Source organism: Entelurus aequoreus, linkage group LG07 (genome assembly GCF_033978785.1).
Source record: "Entelurus aequoreus isolate RoL-2023_Sb linkage group LG07, RoL_Eaeq_v1.1, whole genome shotgun sequence".
NCBI classification, from domain to species: Eukaryota; Metazoa; Chordata; class Actinopteri; order Syngnathiformes; family Syngnathidae; genus Entelurus; species Entelurus aequoreus.
Window position 1 is genome coordinate 13,670,892 of NC_084737.1, and position 18,137 is coordinate 13,689,028.

At 36.4% G+C, this 18,137-nt stretch overlaps 1 protein-coding gene across 2 annotated transcripts in view; it reads right to left on the bottom strand.

Annotated features, from left to right (window-relative positions):
- The window catches only part of arfgef2 (ADP-ribosylation factor guanine nucleotide-exchange factor 2 (brefeldin A-inhibited)), a 68,244-nt gene extending 51,309 nt beyond the window's left edge, over window positions 1–16,935 (bottom strand). For both annotated transcript variants that reach the window (XM_062052611.1, XM_062052610.1), the window contains exons 1-5: window positions 16,594–16,935; window positions 8,846–8,876; window positions 6,729–6,852; window positions 4,448–4,594; window positions 4,013–4,192 (exon numbers count right to left, since the gene is read on the bottom strand). In XM_062052611.1, coding sequence (XP_061908595.1) covers window positions 4,013–4,192; window positions 4,448–4,594; window positions 6,729–6,852; window positions 8,846–8,876; window positions 16,594–16,738 — 627 coding nt within the window. In that variant the 5' untranslated portion in view covers window positions 16,739–16,935. The remainder of the gene's footprint in view (window positions 1–4,012; window positions 4,193–4,447; window positions 4,595–6,728; window positions 6,853–8,845; window positions 8,877–16,593) is intronic.
- Window positions 16,936–18,137: the final 1,202 nt, after the last annotated feature.

Below are 18,137 nucleotides of genomic sequence, written 5' to 3' on the forward strand. Positions count from 1 at the left end.
TCCCTCCATCAGTGTGTGAATGTGTGTGTGAATGGGTGAATGTGGAAATACTGTCAAAGCGCTTTGAGTACCTTGAAGGTAGAAAAGCGCTATACAAGTATAACCCATTTATCATTTATATATACATATAATGTGTGTGTGTGTATGTACGTATGTATGTATGTATGTATATGTATGTATGCATGCTGTACAGTATGTGTGCTTGGGTCCTATTTTTAGGAACACTTATACAAAAACTCACAATGTCTGATTGAATGCTAAAAACTTTATGACAGACTGCCTTAAAAAACGGAATGGAATTACATTTTTTTTTACTGAATGAGACACCCAGAATGTACAAACCCCGTTTCCATATGAGTTGGGAAATTGTGTTAGATGTAAATATAAACGGAATACAATGATTTGCAAATCATTTTCAACCCATATTCAGTTGAATATGCTACAAAGACAAGATATTTGATGTTCAAACTCATAAACATTTTTTTTTGTGCAAATAATCATTAACTTTAGAATTTGATGCCAGCAACACGTGACAAAGAAGTTGGAAAAGGTGGCAATAAATACTGATAAGGTTGAGGAATGCTCATCAAACACTTATTTGGAACATCCCACAGGTGAACAGGCAAATTGGGAACAGGTGGGTGCCATGATTGGGTATAAAAGTAGATTCCATGAAATGCTCCGTCATTCACAAACAAGGATGGGGCGAGGGTCACCACTTTGTCAACAAATGCGTGAGCAAATTGTTGAACAGTTTAAGAAAAATCTTTCTCAACCAGCTATTGTAAGGAATTTAGGGATTTCACCATCTACGGTCCGTAATATCATCAAAGGGTTCAGAGAATCTGGAGAAATCACTGCACGTAAGCAGCTAAGCCCGTGACCTTCGATCCCTAAGGCTGCACTGCATCAACAAGCGACATCAGTGTGTAAAGGATATCACCACATGGGCTCAGGAACACTTCAGAAACCCACTGTCAGTAACTACAGTTGGTCGCTACATCTGTAAGTGCAAGCTAAAACTCTCCTATGCAAGGCGAAAACCGTTTATCAACAACACCCAGAAACGCAGTCGGCTTCGCTGGGCCTGAGCTCATCTAAGATGGACTGATACAAAGTGGAAATGTGTTCTGTGATCTGACGAGTCCACATTTCAAATTGTTTTTGGAAACTGTGGACGTCGTGTCCTCCGACCAAAGAGGAAAAGAACCATCCGGATTGTTATAGGCGCAAAGCATCTGTGATGGTATGGGGGTCTATTAGTGCCCAAGACATGGGTAACTTACACATCTGTGAAGGCGCCATTAATGCTGAAAGGTACATACAGGTTTTGGAGCGACATATGTTGCCATCCAAGCAACGTTACCATGGACACCCCTGCTTATTTCAGCAAGACAATGCCAAGACATGGCTTCATAGTAAAAGAGTGCGGGTACTAGACTGGCCTGCCTGTAGTCCAGACCTGTCTCCCATTGAAAATGTGTGGTGCATTATGAAGCCTAAAATACCACAACGGAGACCCCCGGACTGTTGAAAAACTTAAGCTGTACATCAAGCAAGAATGGGAAATAATTCCACCTGAGAAGCTTAAAAAATGTGTCTCAGTTCCCAAACGTTTACTGAGTGTTGTTAAAAGGAAAGGCCATGTAACACAGTGGTGAACATGCCCTTTCCCAACTACTTTGGCACGTGTTGCAGCCATGAAATTCTAAGTTAATTATTATTTGCAAAAAAAAAATACAGTTTAAGAGTTTGAACATCAAATATCTTGTCTTTGTAGTGCATTCAATTGAATATGGGTTGAAAAGGATTTGCAAATCATTGTATTCCATTTATATTTACATCTAACACAATTTCCCAACTCATATGGAAACGGGGTTTGTACATGAAAATAAAGAATGTGGGTGTTACAATATTAACTATTAACGATAAAACACGGAATATTGACAACATATGAACGTCACACCCCCTCTCGATCGACATATTTTACAATCAAGCAAAACGCAAAAAAAATTGCAACAAACACAGTGAAATATGAACGCGAAGGGTAAAAAAACCCCCACCTACAATCTGATATATCACTAAGCTTTACAACTTTGTTGTAAAAATCTCCTTCCGCGTCTGTCCCTGACACCCACATTTCAGGCTGACACTCTGTGGAAAAGCACCCCACCCACACCGCCTGGTGCTTCGTCTGAGCTGCTGTGACGTAGATTACCATAGTAACTAATTAAATTGCCATAGTAACTAATTAAATTGCCATAGTAACTAATTAGATGACCATAGTAACTAGTAGAGATGTCAGATAATGGCTTTTTTGCCGATATCCGATATTGTCCAACTCTTAATTACTGATACCGATATCAACCGATACCGATATATACAGTCGTGGAATTAACACATTATTATGCCTAATTTTATTTTGATGCCCCGCTGGATGCATTAAACAATATAACAAAGTTTTCCAAAATAAATCAACTCATGTTATGGAAAAAAGTGCCAACATGGTGGGGGGGGGTGGTTTGGGTAGCGGTGGGTGTATATTGTAGCGTCCCGGAAGAGTTAGTGCTGCAAGGGGTTCTGAGTATTTGTTCTGTTGTGTTTATGTTGTGTTACGGTGCGGATGTTCTCCCGAAATGTGTTTGTCATTCTTGTTTGGTGTGGGTTCACAGTGTGGCGCATATTTGTAACAGTGTTAAAGTTGTTTATACGGCCACCCTCAGTGTGACCTGTATGGCTGCTGATTCACTTATGTGTGTGAAAAGCTGTAGATATTATGTGACTGGGCTGGCACGCAAAGGCAGTGCCTTGAAGGTTTATTGGCGCTCTGTACTTCCCCCTACGTCCGTGTACACTGCGCCGTTTTAAAAAGTCATAAATTTGCTTTTTGAAACCGATACCGATAATTTTGAAACCGATACCAATAATTTTAGATATTATATTTTAAAGCATTTATCGGCCGATAATATCGGCAGTCCGATATTATCGGACATCCCTAGTAACTAGTATATCATGCAAAAGCACAGATTCCAACCATTGAAATACTTTGTATAGTTCAAGACTTACGGTCATTAGAAAACATCACTGCACATCATAATGGCAGCTACAATTTCCATCTTAAAGATCTACACTACCGTTCAAAAGTTTGGGGTCACATTGAAATGTCCTTATTTTTGAAGGAAAAGCACTGTACTTTTCAATGAAGATAACTCCAAACTAGTCTTAACTTTAAAGAAATACACTCTATACATTGCTAATGTGGTAAATGACTATTCTAGCTGCAAATGTCTGGTTTTTGGTGCAATATCTACATAGGTGTATAGAGGCCCATTTCCAGCAACTATCACTCCAGTGTTCTAATGGTACAATGTGTTTGCTCACTGGCTCAGAAGGCTAATTGATGATTAGAAAACCCTTGTGCAATCATGTTCACACATCTGAAAACAGTTTAGCTCGTTACAGAAGCTACAAAACTGACCTTCCTTTGAGCAGATTGAGTTTCTGGAGCATCACATTTGTGGGGTCAATTAAACGCTCAAAATGGCCAGAAAAAGAGAACTTTCATCTGAAACTCGACAGTCTATTCTTGTTCTTAGAAATGAAGGCTATTCCACAAAATTGTTTGGGTGACCCCAAACTTTTGAACGGTAGTGTAAAAAAAAGTTTAGGGAATGTCCGGCGGGCCAGATGGAAAAGCTTAACGGGCCGGGCCGCATGCGGCGCTCGGGCCTTAATTTTGACATTTTTTTCCATAACTTGAGTTGAAGTTGTTCTCTTATTTTGGAACACCTTGTAACATTGTTTAATGCATCCAGCGGGGCATCACAACAAAATTAGGCATAATAATGTCTTAATTCCACAACTGTATATATCGGTATCGGTTGATATTGGTATCTGTAATTAAGAGTTGGACAATGTCGGAATATCGGATATCTGCAAAAAAGCCATTATCGGACATCTCTAGTTTAAACGATAAGAATTACAGCATATTCCTCAGCCTGTACCAACTCACCGCCTGGTTTTCCATTCGCGTGAAGATGACGTTGAGCATCTGCGTGAGCGTAGCCTTGGCGGTGGTCTGGTTGATGAGGTTGCGGCTGGCCAGGTAGATGTTGTAGCACGTTCTGACCGTGAGGAGGACCGTCCCTTCGTGGATCTCGATGTGCGGAGACGTGACAGACGTCAGCAGGGCCTAAATGAAGGCGGTAGACATCTTGCATTAGAAATCATTTCTCAACAAAAAACAAACATCATTTATAATGTACTGTGATTTTAGTTGACTAAAATGTTGTAACATTTTGTCGACTAAAACTTAATTAATTTAGATGACTAGTAAAGTATAAGTAAAATACATTTCAGTCAAAAGACTATAAAAAAAGGAGACAAATTAAGTGCATATTGTGTGTTACTGGTGTGCAGAATATTGTAGCAGCGCACTGAAGCGTACCTTGATGATCTGAAGCTGCACCCCTTCGTCCGTCTGCGGACCCTGAAAGCAGTTACAGATGGTCTCCACCAGGTGGTCCATCAGACGCTTGCCAGGAGTCCAACTGTCCGGAGCGTTCCCCGTGATGTGGCCATACGCTATTAGCTTCTGCATTTCCAGAGCATTCCAAACAACAACACATGGAAACATGATTCATGCCAAATATGTCACGTGTGTGTGTGTGTGTGTGTGTGTGTGTGTGTGTGTGTGTGTGTGTGTGTGTGTGTGTGTGTGTGTGTGTGTGTGTGTGTGTGTGTGTGTGTGTGTATCTCGAGCTGTTTGTGTAATCAAATTTGTGTATGCGTGTTTTAATTTGTGTCCGTATTTTGATTTCTGTGTGTAAAAAAAAAATAATTCTATCCAAATTTCAAATGTGTGTTTGTGTATTCAATGTGTGTGTCTGTATCTGTGTGTGTGTGTGTAATCAGATCTGTGTGTTTTGATTAGTGTGTGTAAAAAAAATCCGTCCCTGCGAATTTCAATACGCGTGTGTAAAAAAAATGTGTGTGTCTGTATCTCAATCTGTGTGTGTGTTTTTTAATTTGTGTGTCCGTATTTCGACGTGTGTATAATCTGTCCGTCCGAATTTTGACCTGTGTGTTTGTAAAAAACTGTGTGTGTCTGTATCTCTATCTGTGTGTGTAATCAGTTGTGTGTATGCGTGTTTTATATGTTTGTCCGTTTTTCGATTTGTGTGTGTTAAAAAAAAAAATACAATTCTATCCAAATTTCAAATCTGTGTTTGTGTATTAAATGTGTGTGTCTGTATCTCTCTCTGTGTGTGTGTAATTAGATCTGTGTGTGCATGTTTTGATTTGTGTGTGTAAAAAAAATCTGTCCGTGTGAATTTCAATCCATGTGTGTAAAAAAATGTGTGTGTCTGTATCTCAATCTGTGTGTGCATGTTTTGAGTGTCCGTATTTCGATTTGTGTGTAAAAGAAAATCTGTCCGTGCGAATTTCGATCTTTGTGTGTGTAAAAAAAAAGTGTGTGTGCATCTCAATCTGTGTGTGTTTTTTAATTTGTGTGTCCGTATTTCGACGTGTGTATAATCTGTCCGTCCGAATTTTGACCTGTGTTTGTAAAAAAACTGTGTGTGTCTGTATCTCAATCTGTGTGTGTAATCAGTTGTGTGTATGCGTGTTTTATATGTTCATCCGTTTTTCGATTTGTGTGTAAAAAAAAGAAAAAATTCTATCCAAATCTGAAATCTGTGTCTGTGTATTAAATGTGTCTGTATCTCTCTGTGTGTGTGTAATCAGATCTGTGTGTGCATGTTTTGATTTGTGTGTGTAAAAAAAATCTGTCCGTGCGAATTTCAATCCATGTGTGTAAAAATATGTGTGTGTCTGTATCTCAATCTGTGTGTGCGTGTTTTAATTTGAGTGTCCGTATTTCGATTTGTGTGTAAAAAAAAATCTGTCCGTGTGAATTTAGATCTTTGTGTGTGTGTGCATCTCAATCTGTGTGTGTTTTTTAATTTGTGTGTCCGTATTTCGACGTGTGTATAATCTGTCCGTCCGAAATTTGACCTGTGTGTTTGTAAAAAACTGTGTGTGTCTGTATCTTAATCTGTGTGTGTAATCAGTTGTGTGTATGCGTGTTTTATATGTTCATCCGTTTTTCGATATGTGTGTGTAAAAAAAAGAAAAAATTCTATCCAAATTCGAAATCTGTGTGTGTGTATTAAATGTGTGTCTGTATCTCTCTGTATGTGTAAACAGATCTGTGTGTGCATGTTTTGATTTGTGTGTGTAAAAAAAATCTGTCCGTGCAAATTTCAATCCGTGTGTGTAAAAAAATGTGTGTGTCTGTATCTCAATCTGTGTGTGCGTGTTTTGATTTGTGTGTCCGTAATTTCGATTTGTGTGTAAAAAAAAATCCGTCCGTGCGAATTTCAATCTTTGTGTGTGTATCTCAATCTGTGTGTGTGTTTTTTAATTTGTGCGTCCGTATTTCGACATGTGTATAATCTGTCCGTGCGAATTTTGATCTGTGTGTTTGTAAAAAAAAAACTGCGTGTGTCTGTATCTCAATCTGTGTGTGTGTAATCAGTTCGGTGTATGCGTTTTTGTCCGTTTTTCGATTTGTGTATGTGCAAAAAAATTAAAAATCGGTCTGTCTGAATTTCAGTCTGTGTGTGTGTAAAAAAAATTTGTGTCTGTATCTCAATCTGTGTGTCTCATCAGATCTGTGTGTGCATGTTTTCTGTATTTGGATTTGTGTGTGTGTGTGTGTTGACCTGCAGGCAGTCCAAAGAAGTGCTAACTATACGGGGCGACTTTGATTGACAGGCCAACTCAAAGGGCAGCACGTATTTGTCAGCCTCGATGTAGTTGGCTCTCGGCGGGACCACCGTGCCATCCCTACAAAGAAGAAAAGGTGTTAAAATGATACTATTTATGTTAATATAATAGTATATAGACACTGTAGTATAAATGCTATATATAGTACATAGTCTGTAGTATAGTGCAGTGTCCTAAATCAAACACAATCTTGACTTCCCACAGGAAATCATGTCAAGCAAATTAATCTGTTCCAAGGTAAAGCCGTGGCCACCATAAATCCTTTATTAGCTGCACAGGTGTTTTAAAAAGAAGTTAATCACTAAATTCTAAATACTCTTTGAAGGTGCCTGTTAAATGTAAAGAGGAAACAGGAAGGTGCTTCCAGACAGACACTAGCATCAAGTACTGCCAAAGTAGTACAAGTAGTAGTAATAGTAGTGTAAAATAAGATATTAACAATTGCATCAGCTTGATAAAATGTACCTTTGTATGTCATTGATATTTTACTAATTGTGTTGTCCATTGTGATGCCAATTTTTGATCAATGGTTATCGAGGGCCAAATGGGACAAAATGATATAAATCCGTAAATAATTACTTAAATGCGTCATTTCTTTATTTAATGTAAAAATTGCGTCCAACTATTCAATTAATGATTGATTGATTTAGGGCTTCGGGATCTTATGCTCTTCTGTCAATCGCAGCAATCAAAGTTAGTGGGCGGGGATAACACAAATTTAGTCCAATCATTGCAAGTGAAAGTCCCGGTGAACCAATCAGGTGTTAACTAACTTTGACAGCTGAGAATTGACTGATGAAATAATTTCGTGAAGTGCTGACAAGGGCCAAATGCAACAAAATCAAAGAAATAAATACATCTTTGAATAATTAATTAAATGTGTCATTAATCAATAAAATCACTAAATAATAAAATCAATAATGTTATCATGAAATTAATAAATTATGAAATATTCAAATCAATAATTAAATCATAAAATTATTACATGTAATTGTAATAACACATGTATGTACTTAACTCAAATGTATAATTAATTATACATTTAATTATTGAAATATTTATTTTGTCCCATTTGGCCCTCCATAACCTTCTGTGGTGGCATTACAAAAAGCATTAAAAGCTCTTTAAAAAAAAGTATATATACCATATTTTTCGGAGTATAAGTCGCTACGGAGTATAAGTCGCAACAGCCGAAAATGCATAATAAAGAAAGAAAAAACATATATAAGTTGCACTGGAGTATAAGTCGAATTTTTGGGGGAAATTTATTTGATAAAACCCAACACCAAGAATAGACATTTGAAAGGCAATTTAAAATAAATAAAGAATAGTGAACAACAGGCTGAATAAGTGTAAGTTATATGAGGCATACATAACCAACTGAGAACGTGCCTGGTATGTTTAATGTAACATATAATGGTAAGAGTCATTCAAATAACTATAACATATAGAACATGCTATACGTTTACCAAACAATCTGTCACTCCTAATCGCTAAATCCCATGAAATTATACGTCTAGTCTCTTATGACAATGAGCTAAATAATATTATTTGATATTTTACGGTAATGTGTTAATCATTTCACACATAAGTCGCTCCTGAGTATAAGTTCCACCCCCGGCCAAACTATGAAAAAAACTGCGACCTATAGTCCGAAAAATACGGTATATATATAAGCTGTGAAAATCTATTGTACAGTATGTGTGCTTGTGTCCTATTTTGTCTGTCCTTAATTTGCCCAGGTCTGACCTACAGGCATGCTCTATATTCACTCTGAAGAAACGAATACTGACCGCTGACTTTGTACTCCTCAAAAAGTCTCCTGCAGCACTGACTAAAACTTTAGAAGTCTTTTGCTAAAACCTCAAAATCCTCATTTTAAAGCAAATAACGTAGTCGATGTTTTGTGCAACACGATTGCAAGAGAAGCACATATATCACCTTGAAAGTTAAGGGCTGCATACTGTGTTGCAAAATATATATATATATATATATATATATATTTTTTTTTTTTTTCTTGTTATGGCATTATGGGGAACACTGTAATACTTACTTTTGTTTTTCAAGCTCCTCCTTGATTTCATCTGTGAAGACCAAAAGAAGATTATGTTCAGACCACATGATTACACACTCGCGGTAATGACGCGGAATATCATACATGTCATTAACACACTTCTTGTTTATTTAGCTAAAGCACAAAGAGGAACTTTTTTCGATGCCACACTGACAAACGTGCTGCTGTGGTTCAAATAGTGACGCGTGGAAAAGTGTGGCGCTTATATTTATTTCATTGAGGGTATTTGTCAGAGCGGAGCCCGTTTGTCAAAGTGTGCGTAAAACCATTTTATGGCCATGTTTGGTTTGAACGTAAGTAAGCACATCGCAGTTAAATGTGTCTGAAAAGGAGAAGGAAGGAACAAAGCTTATTTATTTGTAACTAGGGATGTCCGATAATGGCTTTTTGCCGATATCCGATATTCGGATATTGTCCAACTCTTTAATTACCGAAACCGATATCAACCGATACCGATATATAGTCGTGGAATTAACACATTATTATGCCTAATTTGGACAACCAGGTATGGTGAAGATAAGGTACTTTTTTTAAAAATTAATAAAATAAAATAAGATAAATAAATTAAAAACATTTTTTTGAATAAAAAAGAAAGTAAAACAATATAAAATCAGTTACATAGAAACTAGTAATTAATGAAAATGAGTCAAATTAACTGTTAAAGGTTAGTACTATTAGTGGACCAGCAGCACGCACAATCATGTGTGCTTACGGACTGTATCCCTTGCAGACTGTATTGATATATAATGTAGGAACCAGAATATTAATAACAGAAATAAACAACCCTTTTGTGTGAATGAGTGTAAATGGGGGAGGGAGTTTTCTTGGGGTTGGTGCACTAATTGTAAGTGTATCTTGTGTTTTTTATGTTGATTTAATAAAATAAAATTAAAAAAAAAATAAAAATTAAAAATTAAAAAAACGATACCGATAATAAAAAAAACGATACCGATAATTTCCAATATTACATTTTAACGCATTAATAGGCCGCAGTGTTTCCCACACATTCATTTATTTTTGGCGGCCCGCCACGAAATAATTAAGGCCGCCAAAAAAAAAAAAATAATAATAATAATTTTTTTATTTTTTTTTTGTGTCGTGTCCAGCTTCTCAGGCAAATCATATAGTTGATGTAGATGCCCATATCGGCTGTTCAGATTTACTTTACAAAAGAGAAGTGTAGGATCAAGATTTTTGGAGCTCTTTGTTCAGTGGATCAGATGTTTGATGAAGCTTTGTGTCTATCTACCACCACTACTGTTTTCTGTTTATTTGTTACTGACTGTGGCAGGACACCTCTGCCTCTGTTTCACTTTATGTTGCTGGTAAATAATATGGTTGTAGTAGTAGGCTAAAGTTAAATTATTTAGTATGCACTAATTAAAGGGGCAGAGCTTTAAGAGACATTTTAGCTTTTATATTTTTACAAGATATATTTTTTGTAAGAACCACAATTAATAAATATATTTCAGTGAATCACTTATTGTTCAAATCTGTATATAAATATGTACATAAAGTGTTGTAATTATATGGATGGATGGACGTTTAAAACAAAACTGTTATTATTAATTAGTAAGTATACATTTTTTGAGCCTTTTTAGAGAAAATCATATCATTGTAGCAAATTACGCAAATTACTCGATGACGTCATGGTGACAACGCCCATAGCCACGCCCCCACCGCCACAGGTATCTTGGCAGTTTATGGGAAACACTGGGCCGATAATATCGGCCATCTCTATTTGTAACCCTTCTCATGTCACATACACTATTTTGCCCAAAGTATTTGGCCACCCATCCAAATGATGAGAATCAGGTGTCCTAATCACTTGGCCCGGCCACAGGTGTGTAAAATCAAGCATTTAGGCATGGAGACTGTTTCTACAAACATTTGTGAAAGAATGGGCTGCTCTCAGCGTGGAACGGTCATAGGATGCCACCTGTGCGACAAATCCAGTCGTGAAATTTCCTCGCTCCTAAATATTCCAAAGTCAACTGTCGGCTTTATTATAAGAAAATTGAAGAGTTTGGGAACAACAGCAACTCAGCCACCAAGTGGTAGGCCAGGTAAACTGACAGAGAGGGGTCAGCGGTTGCTGAAGTGCATAGTGCAAAGACTTTCTGCACAGTCAGTAGCTACAGAGGTCCAAACTTCATGTCACCTTCCAATTAGCCCGCGTACAGTATGCAGGCATTACACTACAGGCTCTTCTCACTCTTTGTTGTCTCACCTTCTCACAGAGACTTAAAACAAGCGTACTTTCTTACATACGTCACGTGAGCAACGTCACACACTCCCACGGAGCAGACAGGTAGCGACATGGTAACTTTAGCTGTAATGCTAACGGTGTTGTAATACGAGAGAGAGAAGGTGCGAATCTGGTAACAAATGGAGGAAGAATTCATTCCCAAGAAAAACACCACGGGATCCATCGTCTGGCGGTGGTTTGGCTTCAAGCGGGAAGATGTTGATTGGCAAATGAATGCGCAAAAGCGTTGCTACAAAAAGTAGCACCACTGCTAATGTAGCATCATTTGAAAAGTCACCCGCTAGAGAATGGAGAGTGCTTAAAACTCCGCATGTCAACATCTCCGTTCGGTGCCACACCAACAAAATGCCAAAGCAACTATTTTCAGATCTACACCGTATGAAAAAAAATAAATCAACAACAGAAGGAGATAACGTCCGCAGAAACCTACCACATAGCGAAGGACATACACTATTTGATTTCCTATTATGCACCTCATTTTTATTTGACAGTTATTGAAATATCTTGTGTGACATCATGCACAAAAATGCACTTTATTTGTTTTAAACTATTGTAGTGGCATTCTGTACAAAAAGTACACTTTAATTTAGTGTTGTTTTGATATGTCATCTTAGTGACATCATGCACAAAAGTGCACTAATAGCTTGTTTTAAAATGTCTCTGACAATCTTGCACTGTCTGTTTTGGAAATGACATGAATGTTTGTGCCACTGCTTAATAACTGTTTAATAAATACACTTTTGGTAAATTGACTTAGTTGTGATTTCCCTCTCTCAGTGTTTCCCATAAACTGCCAAGATACCTGTGGCGGTGGGGGCGTGGCTATGGGCGTGGTCACCATGACATCATCGAGTAATTTGCATAATTTACTACAATGATTTGATTTTCTCTAAAAAGGCTAAAAAAATGTATACTTACTAATTAATAATAACAGTTTTGTTTTAAACGTCCATCCATCCATCCATCCATCCATTTTAAAATATAATTACAACACTTTATGTACATATTTATATACAGATTTGAACAATAAGTTATTCACTGAAATATATTTATTAATTATGGTTCTTACAAAAAATATATCTTATAATATATAAAAGCTAAAATGTCTCAAAGCTCTGCCCCTTTAATTAGTGCATACTAAATAATTTAACTTTAGCCTACTACTACAACCATATTATTTACCAGCAACATAAAGTGAAACAGAGGCAGAGGTGTCCTGCCACAGTCAGTAACAAATAAACAGAAAACAGTAGTGGTGGTAGATAGACACAGAGCTTCATCAAACATCTGATCCACTGAACAAAGAGCTCCAAAAATCTTGAACTTTAGACTGCCATCAGTTTTACTCCCTACACTTAACCATGTGTTTCCTACTGCCTGAAGACTTTGCACCCTTTGCTATATACACATGTTGTGTTTCTACTATAAATACATTTAATAAAGGCAAATACAAATAAGGCAACAAGAGAAGTATCCTACACTTCCCTTTTGTAAAGTAAATCTGAACAGCCGATATGGTTATCTACATCAACTATATGATTTGCCTGAAAAGCTGGAGAGGACCAAAAAAAAATAATAAAAAAAAATATATTTTTATTTTTATTTTTTTTAATTTGAATTTTTTTTTATTTGTGGCGGACGCAATTCTTTCGTGGCGGGCCGCCACAAATAAATGAATGTGTGGGAAACCCTGCTCTCTGCATGAAAGTTTAAAATGAGCATAAATTAATGCAGTATGAAGAAGAATGTTTTAATGTTGACACATAGAATCATCATACTGCTGTGATTATATGCATCAAGTGTTCATTCAAGGCTAAGGCAAAATATGGAGATATATATCGTGTATTGCGACATGGCCTAAAAATATCGAGATATTAATAAAAGGCCATATCGCCCAGCCTTATGACAAGGTGGAAAGATAAAGGGCAAAAGAAGACGAGAGAGGTTTTGCAATCATCCATTTTCTACCGCTTGTCCCATTCGGGGTTGCGGGGGTGCTATCTCAGCTGCATTCGGGCGGAAGGCAGGGTACACCCTGGACAAGTCGCCACCTCATCACAGGGCCAACACAGATAGACAACATTCACACACTAGGGCCAATTTAGTGTTGCCAATATGAAGTGAAAAAGACAGACAACGTAGTGAAATGTTTGCACTGTCAGACAGAGCTGCTATTTCACAATCTCACTACATGGATGATGCAACATTACCAGAAAGCCTTCTGCATATTCAAGAGCAGCAAACATGCAGAAACCTATTTTGGCAGCTAACATCTTATAGGTTTGACTTGCATAATAAATGTTTTATTCAAACATAAGTGAGGACACCTTAGCATTTACAGTTTATATGCAGATGATATATGTCTATTACCTGACCACTTCTATGTTAGCTACCTCTCTTTCTTTATAATGTATATTTTCTGCTGGATCTACTCTCTATTTTATGCTGCCCTTTTTTTTTTTTTTGCTGGAGCTGTTACATACTGTAATATTGTACATGGTAATTGGGATTTGTCATATATATTGTAAATAAATATATCAGTATATACTAATATATATATATATATATATATATATATATATATATATATATATATATATATATATATATATATATATATATATATATATATATATATATATATATATATAATATGTAAATATTACATATACGTTATATTTTATATTGCTACTATGGTACATTTTTAGTCTACTTTATACCTGCATTATCCTTACCCTTTCCATCCTTTGTAACTGAGCTACTGTGTGGAACAATTTCCCTTGTGGATAAATAAAGTTTGTCTAAGTCTAAACACCTTTTCCAATGAGTACATGTTAATGTACAGTACGGTACAGTAAGAAAACAACAAAATATACATTTTTGGGTTATTTATTTACCAAATTTGCAAAATCTTCCACTAAAAATATTTTTCTTAGTGGAATATTTGATGTGAAGTAATCGGAACCTTGGATAGGTCAATAATTCATAATAACATTAATTTTGATTCAATATTATGTTTTGAGCAATGACAGTTTGAAAGAAAAAAACAACAGCTTTGTTTTATTAGTCAACATTGCAACTTTTTCTAAATTACATTTAACCTTTAAGCTTTTTTATTTCACTTATGTTATGTTTTTGTTTATTTTAATAGTATTTTTAGAATGTGCCGTGGGCCTTTAAAACATTAGCTGGGGGCTGCAAATGGCCTCCGGGGCACACTTTTGACACCCCTGCTATAGATAATAAAAAATTAAATCTGATAAATCTATGGATAAAAAGCAGAGCCTGGCGACGCATGCGCGTTTATCATAACTCTCTCGCTCTCTCTGTCTCTGCCCCTCCCTCATGAATGCTGCTGCACGCACAATTTGTTTTGTTTTTAACCCCTTCTTAACCCTAAACGTACATTGAAAATACATGCAACCCTAACTCAAAATACCGGACATTTGGGGCATTTAAGAAACTCCGCCCTGACAGCTCCGCAAAAGAGGACATGTCACGTATGGTCAGTCTATCGTAGCCCGTTAGCTGCTAGCATGCCGTGTGTTGTGCCTCGGTGTGCATTGTTTACACAACGTGCGTTACGCTACTTCTTAATATGTCCGTGTGGAAACTCGTTCGGTACACCTCCAAAGCGAACCGGAACCCCCGTACCAAAACGGTTCAATAGAAAAACAAGGCTTCATAATGCGCCACACATTTTCAATGGGAGACAGGTCTGGACTACAGGCAGGCCAGTCTAGTACCCGCACTCTTTTACTATGAAGCCACGTTGATGTAACACGTGGATGGCATTGTCTTGCTGAAATAAGCAGGGGCGTCCATGGTAACGTTGCTTGGATGGCAACATATGTTGCTCCAAAACCTGTATGTACCTTTCAGCATTAATGGCGCCTTCACAGATGTGTAAGTTACCCATGTCTTGGGCACTAATACACCCCCATACCATCACAGATTCTTAGTTTTCAACTTTGCGCCTATAACAATCCGGATGGTTCTTTTCCTCTTTGGTCCGGAGGACACGACGTCCACAGTTTCCAAAAACAATTTGAAATGTGGACTCGTCAGACCAAAGAACACTTTTCCACTTTGTATCAGTCCATCTTAGATGAGCTCAGGCCCAGCGAAGCCGACGGCGTTTCTGGGTGTTGTTGATAAACGGTTTTCGCCTTGCATAGGAGAGTTTTAATTTGCACTTACAGATGGAGCGCCCAACTGTAGTTACTGACAGTGGTTTTCTGAAGTGTTCCTGAGCCCATGTGGTGATATCCTTTACACACTGATGTCGCTTGTTGATGCAGTACAGCCTGAGGGATCGAATGTCCCGGGCTTAGCTGCTTACGTGCAGTGATTTCTCCAGATTCTCTGAACCCTCTGATGATATTACGGACCGTAGATGGTGAAATCCCTAAATTCCTTGCAATAGCTGGTTGAGAAAGGTTTTTCTTAAACTGTTCAACAATTTGCACACGCATTTGTTGACAAAGTGGTAACCCCCGCCCCATCCTTGTTTGTGAATGACTGAGCATTTCATGGAATCTACTTTTATACCCAATCATGGCACCCACCTGTTCCCAATTTGCCTGTTCACCTGTGGGATGTTCCAAGTAAGTGTTTGATGAGCATTCCTCAACTTTATCAGTATTTATTGCCACCTTTCCCAACTTCTTTGTCACGTGTTGCTGGCATCAAATTCTAAAGTTAATGATTATTTGCAACAAAAAAAATGTTTATGAGTTTGAACATCAAATATGTTGTCTTTGTAGTGCATTCAACTGAATATGGGTTGAAAAGGATTTGCAAATCATTGTATTCTGTTTATATTTACATCCAACACAATTTCCCAACTCATATGGAAACGGGGTTTGTGTATATATATATATATATATATATATATAAGAAATACTTTAATTTCAGTGAATTCTAGCTATAAATATACTCCTCCCCCTTAACCCCGCCCACCCCCCTAATCTCCCGAATTCGGAGGTCTCAAGGTTGGCAAGTAGGGCTATATAAGTAAACATTGATTGATTGATTCCGCCCGAATGCAGCTGAGATAGGCTCCACCCCCCCAAAAGGGACAAGCGGTAGAAAATGGATGGATGGATAGGTGAAGCTGCATGATTTTCATGGCACACTGGTGTGCCGCGGCACAGTGGTTGAAAACCCCCGGATGACAGTGTTACGTTCAACACCGTGATTGGTCTGTTTAGCTAGTGAGCCTAGCCTGGTAACGCTGGAGTGGAGACAGGGTGAAGTTCATAAGCATTCCGGTATAAACCTAACCTGAATGGCGGCAATGTTACACACATGAGGAACGGGAGAGAAATGAATGAGTCGTACACGTCACCAGGCACCAAAACAGAGGGGGCCATTAGCTGCTAACTGCTAACGTGTGAGGCTAACGCTGAAAAGGAAGCACATATTTATTTCAACATGGTGAAGGAGAAGCACCGACCTAGCGCCACTTGGCAGGCTTTCCGCAGCTGACTGTGTTGACTTCTCTTCACCTCCCGATCGGAGAGGATCTTCTCCAGCGCCCGGGAGAGAAACATAGTCTTGGTCTTGCTGCTCTCTGCCTTAAAGTCGTCTTCTCCTTGCATTTCTTCTTCGTAAAGTCAGGCTGTCATGTCGCGCCCGGCCCCCCTGCGGAGAAGGGCAGGAATCGACAAAGGCGAGCAAGCTAACGAAATATTTTTATTTATTTATTTATGTATTTATTTTTATTTTTTTTGGATAGCTACGTCCGGGCTAATCTCAGCCGAGTGCCGCCATACTGCTAGCTGTCACGTCACGTGATCCTCAGCTGGTTGCGGAAGTGACGTCACAGCCACGCCGGTCACGTTTTTAAAGAAACATAAAAAGGATACTGGACAGTATTCATGACAAATGTGTGCTTTGTTTTAAAGATGCACTATTTGGATTTATACTGTATGAACATTATTTTTTTAAATGAGCATCATTATACTATTGGCTAAGTTTTATATTCATAAATGTAAGTTTTTCAATACCCGACCTGATTTTTGTGCCTTTAAACAAAGAATTTGAACTTTTCTTTAAAACGCTTTCTACCTCTAACAACCAAAAAGATGTGAAAACTATGATGCTGTGTTCCAAACTTGGATTATTTACGGAACTTATATATACATATATATATATATATATATATATATATATATATATATATATATATATATATATATATATATATATATATGTATATATGTATATATAAATATATATATATATATTTATATATATGTATATATAAATATATATATATATATATGTATATATACATATGTATATATATATATATATATTGTATATATATATATACATATATATATATATATATATACATATATATATATATATATATACATATATATATATATATATATATATATATATATATATACATATATATATATATATATATATATATATACATATATATATATATGTATATATATATATATATATATACATATATGTATATATATATATATATATATATATATATATATATATATATATATATATATACATATATATATATATATATATATATATATATATATACATATATACATATATACATATATATATATATATATATATATATATACATATATATATATATATATATATATATATATATATATATATATATATATATATATATATATATATATATATATATACATATATATATATACATATGTACAATATATATATACATATATATATATATATACATATGTACAATATATATATATATATATATATATATTTCTGTACATGTTATGATCATTATTATTTCTTTGCTTATATGTAAATGTTGCATATTATAAAGGTTTATGAAAAAGGAAAATTGAAGATGCCAAACCTACGCTTAGAACATGTTTTTAAACAAAATAGTATGTATTATTAGCATGTTTTGACGTTGATAGTAAAGTACACTGCATTAAAAATGTGTTAGCAAGCGAACTGCTTTAG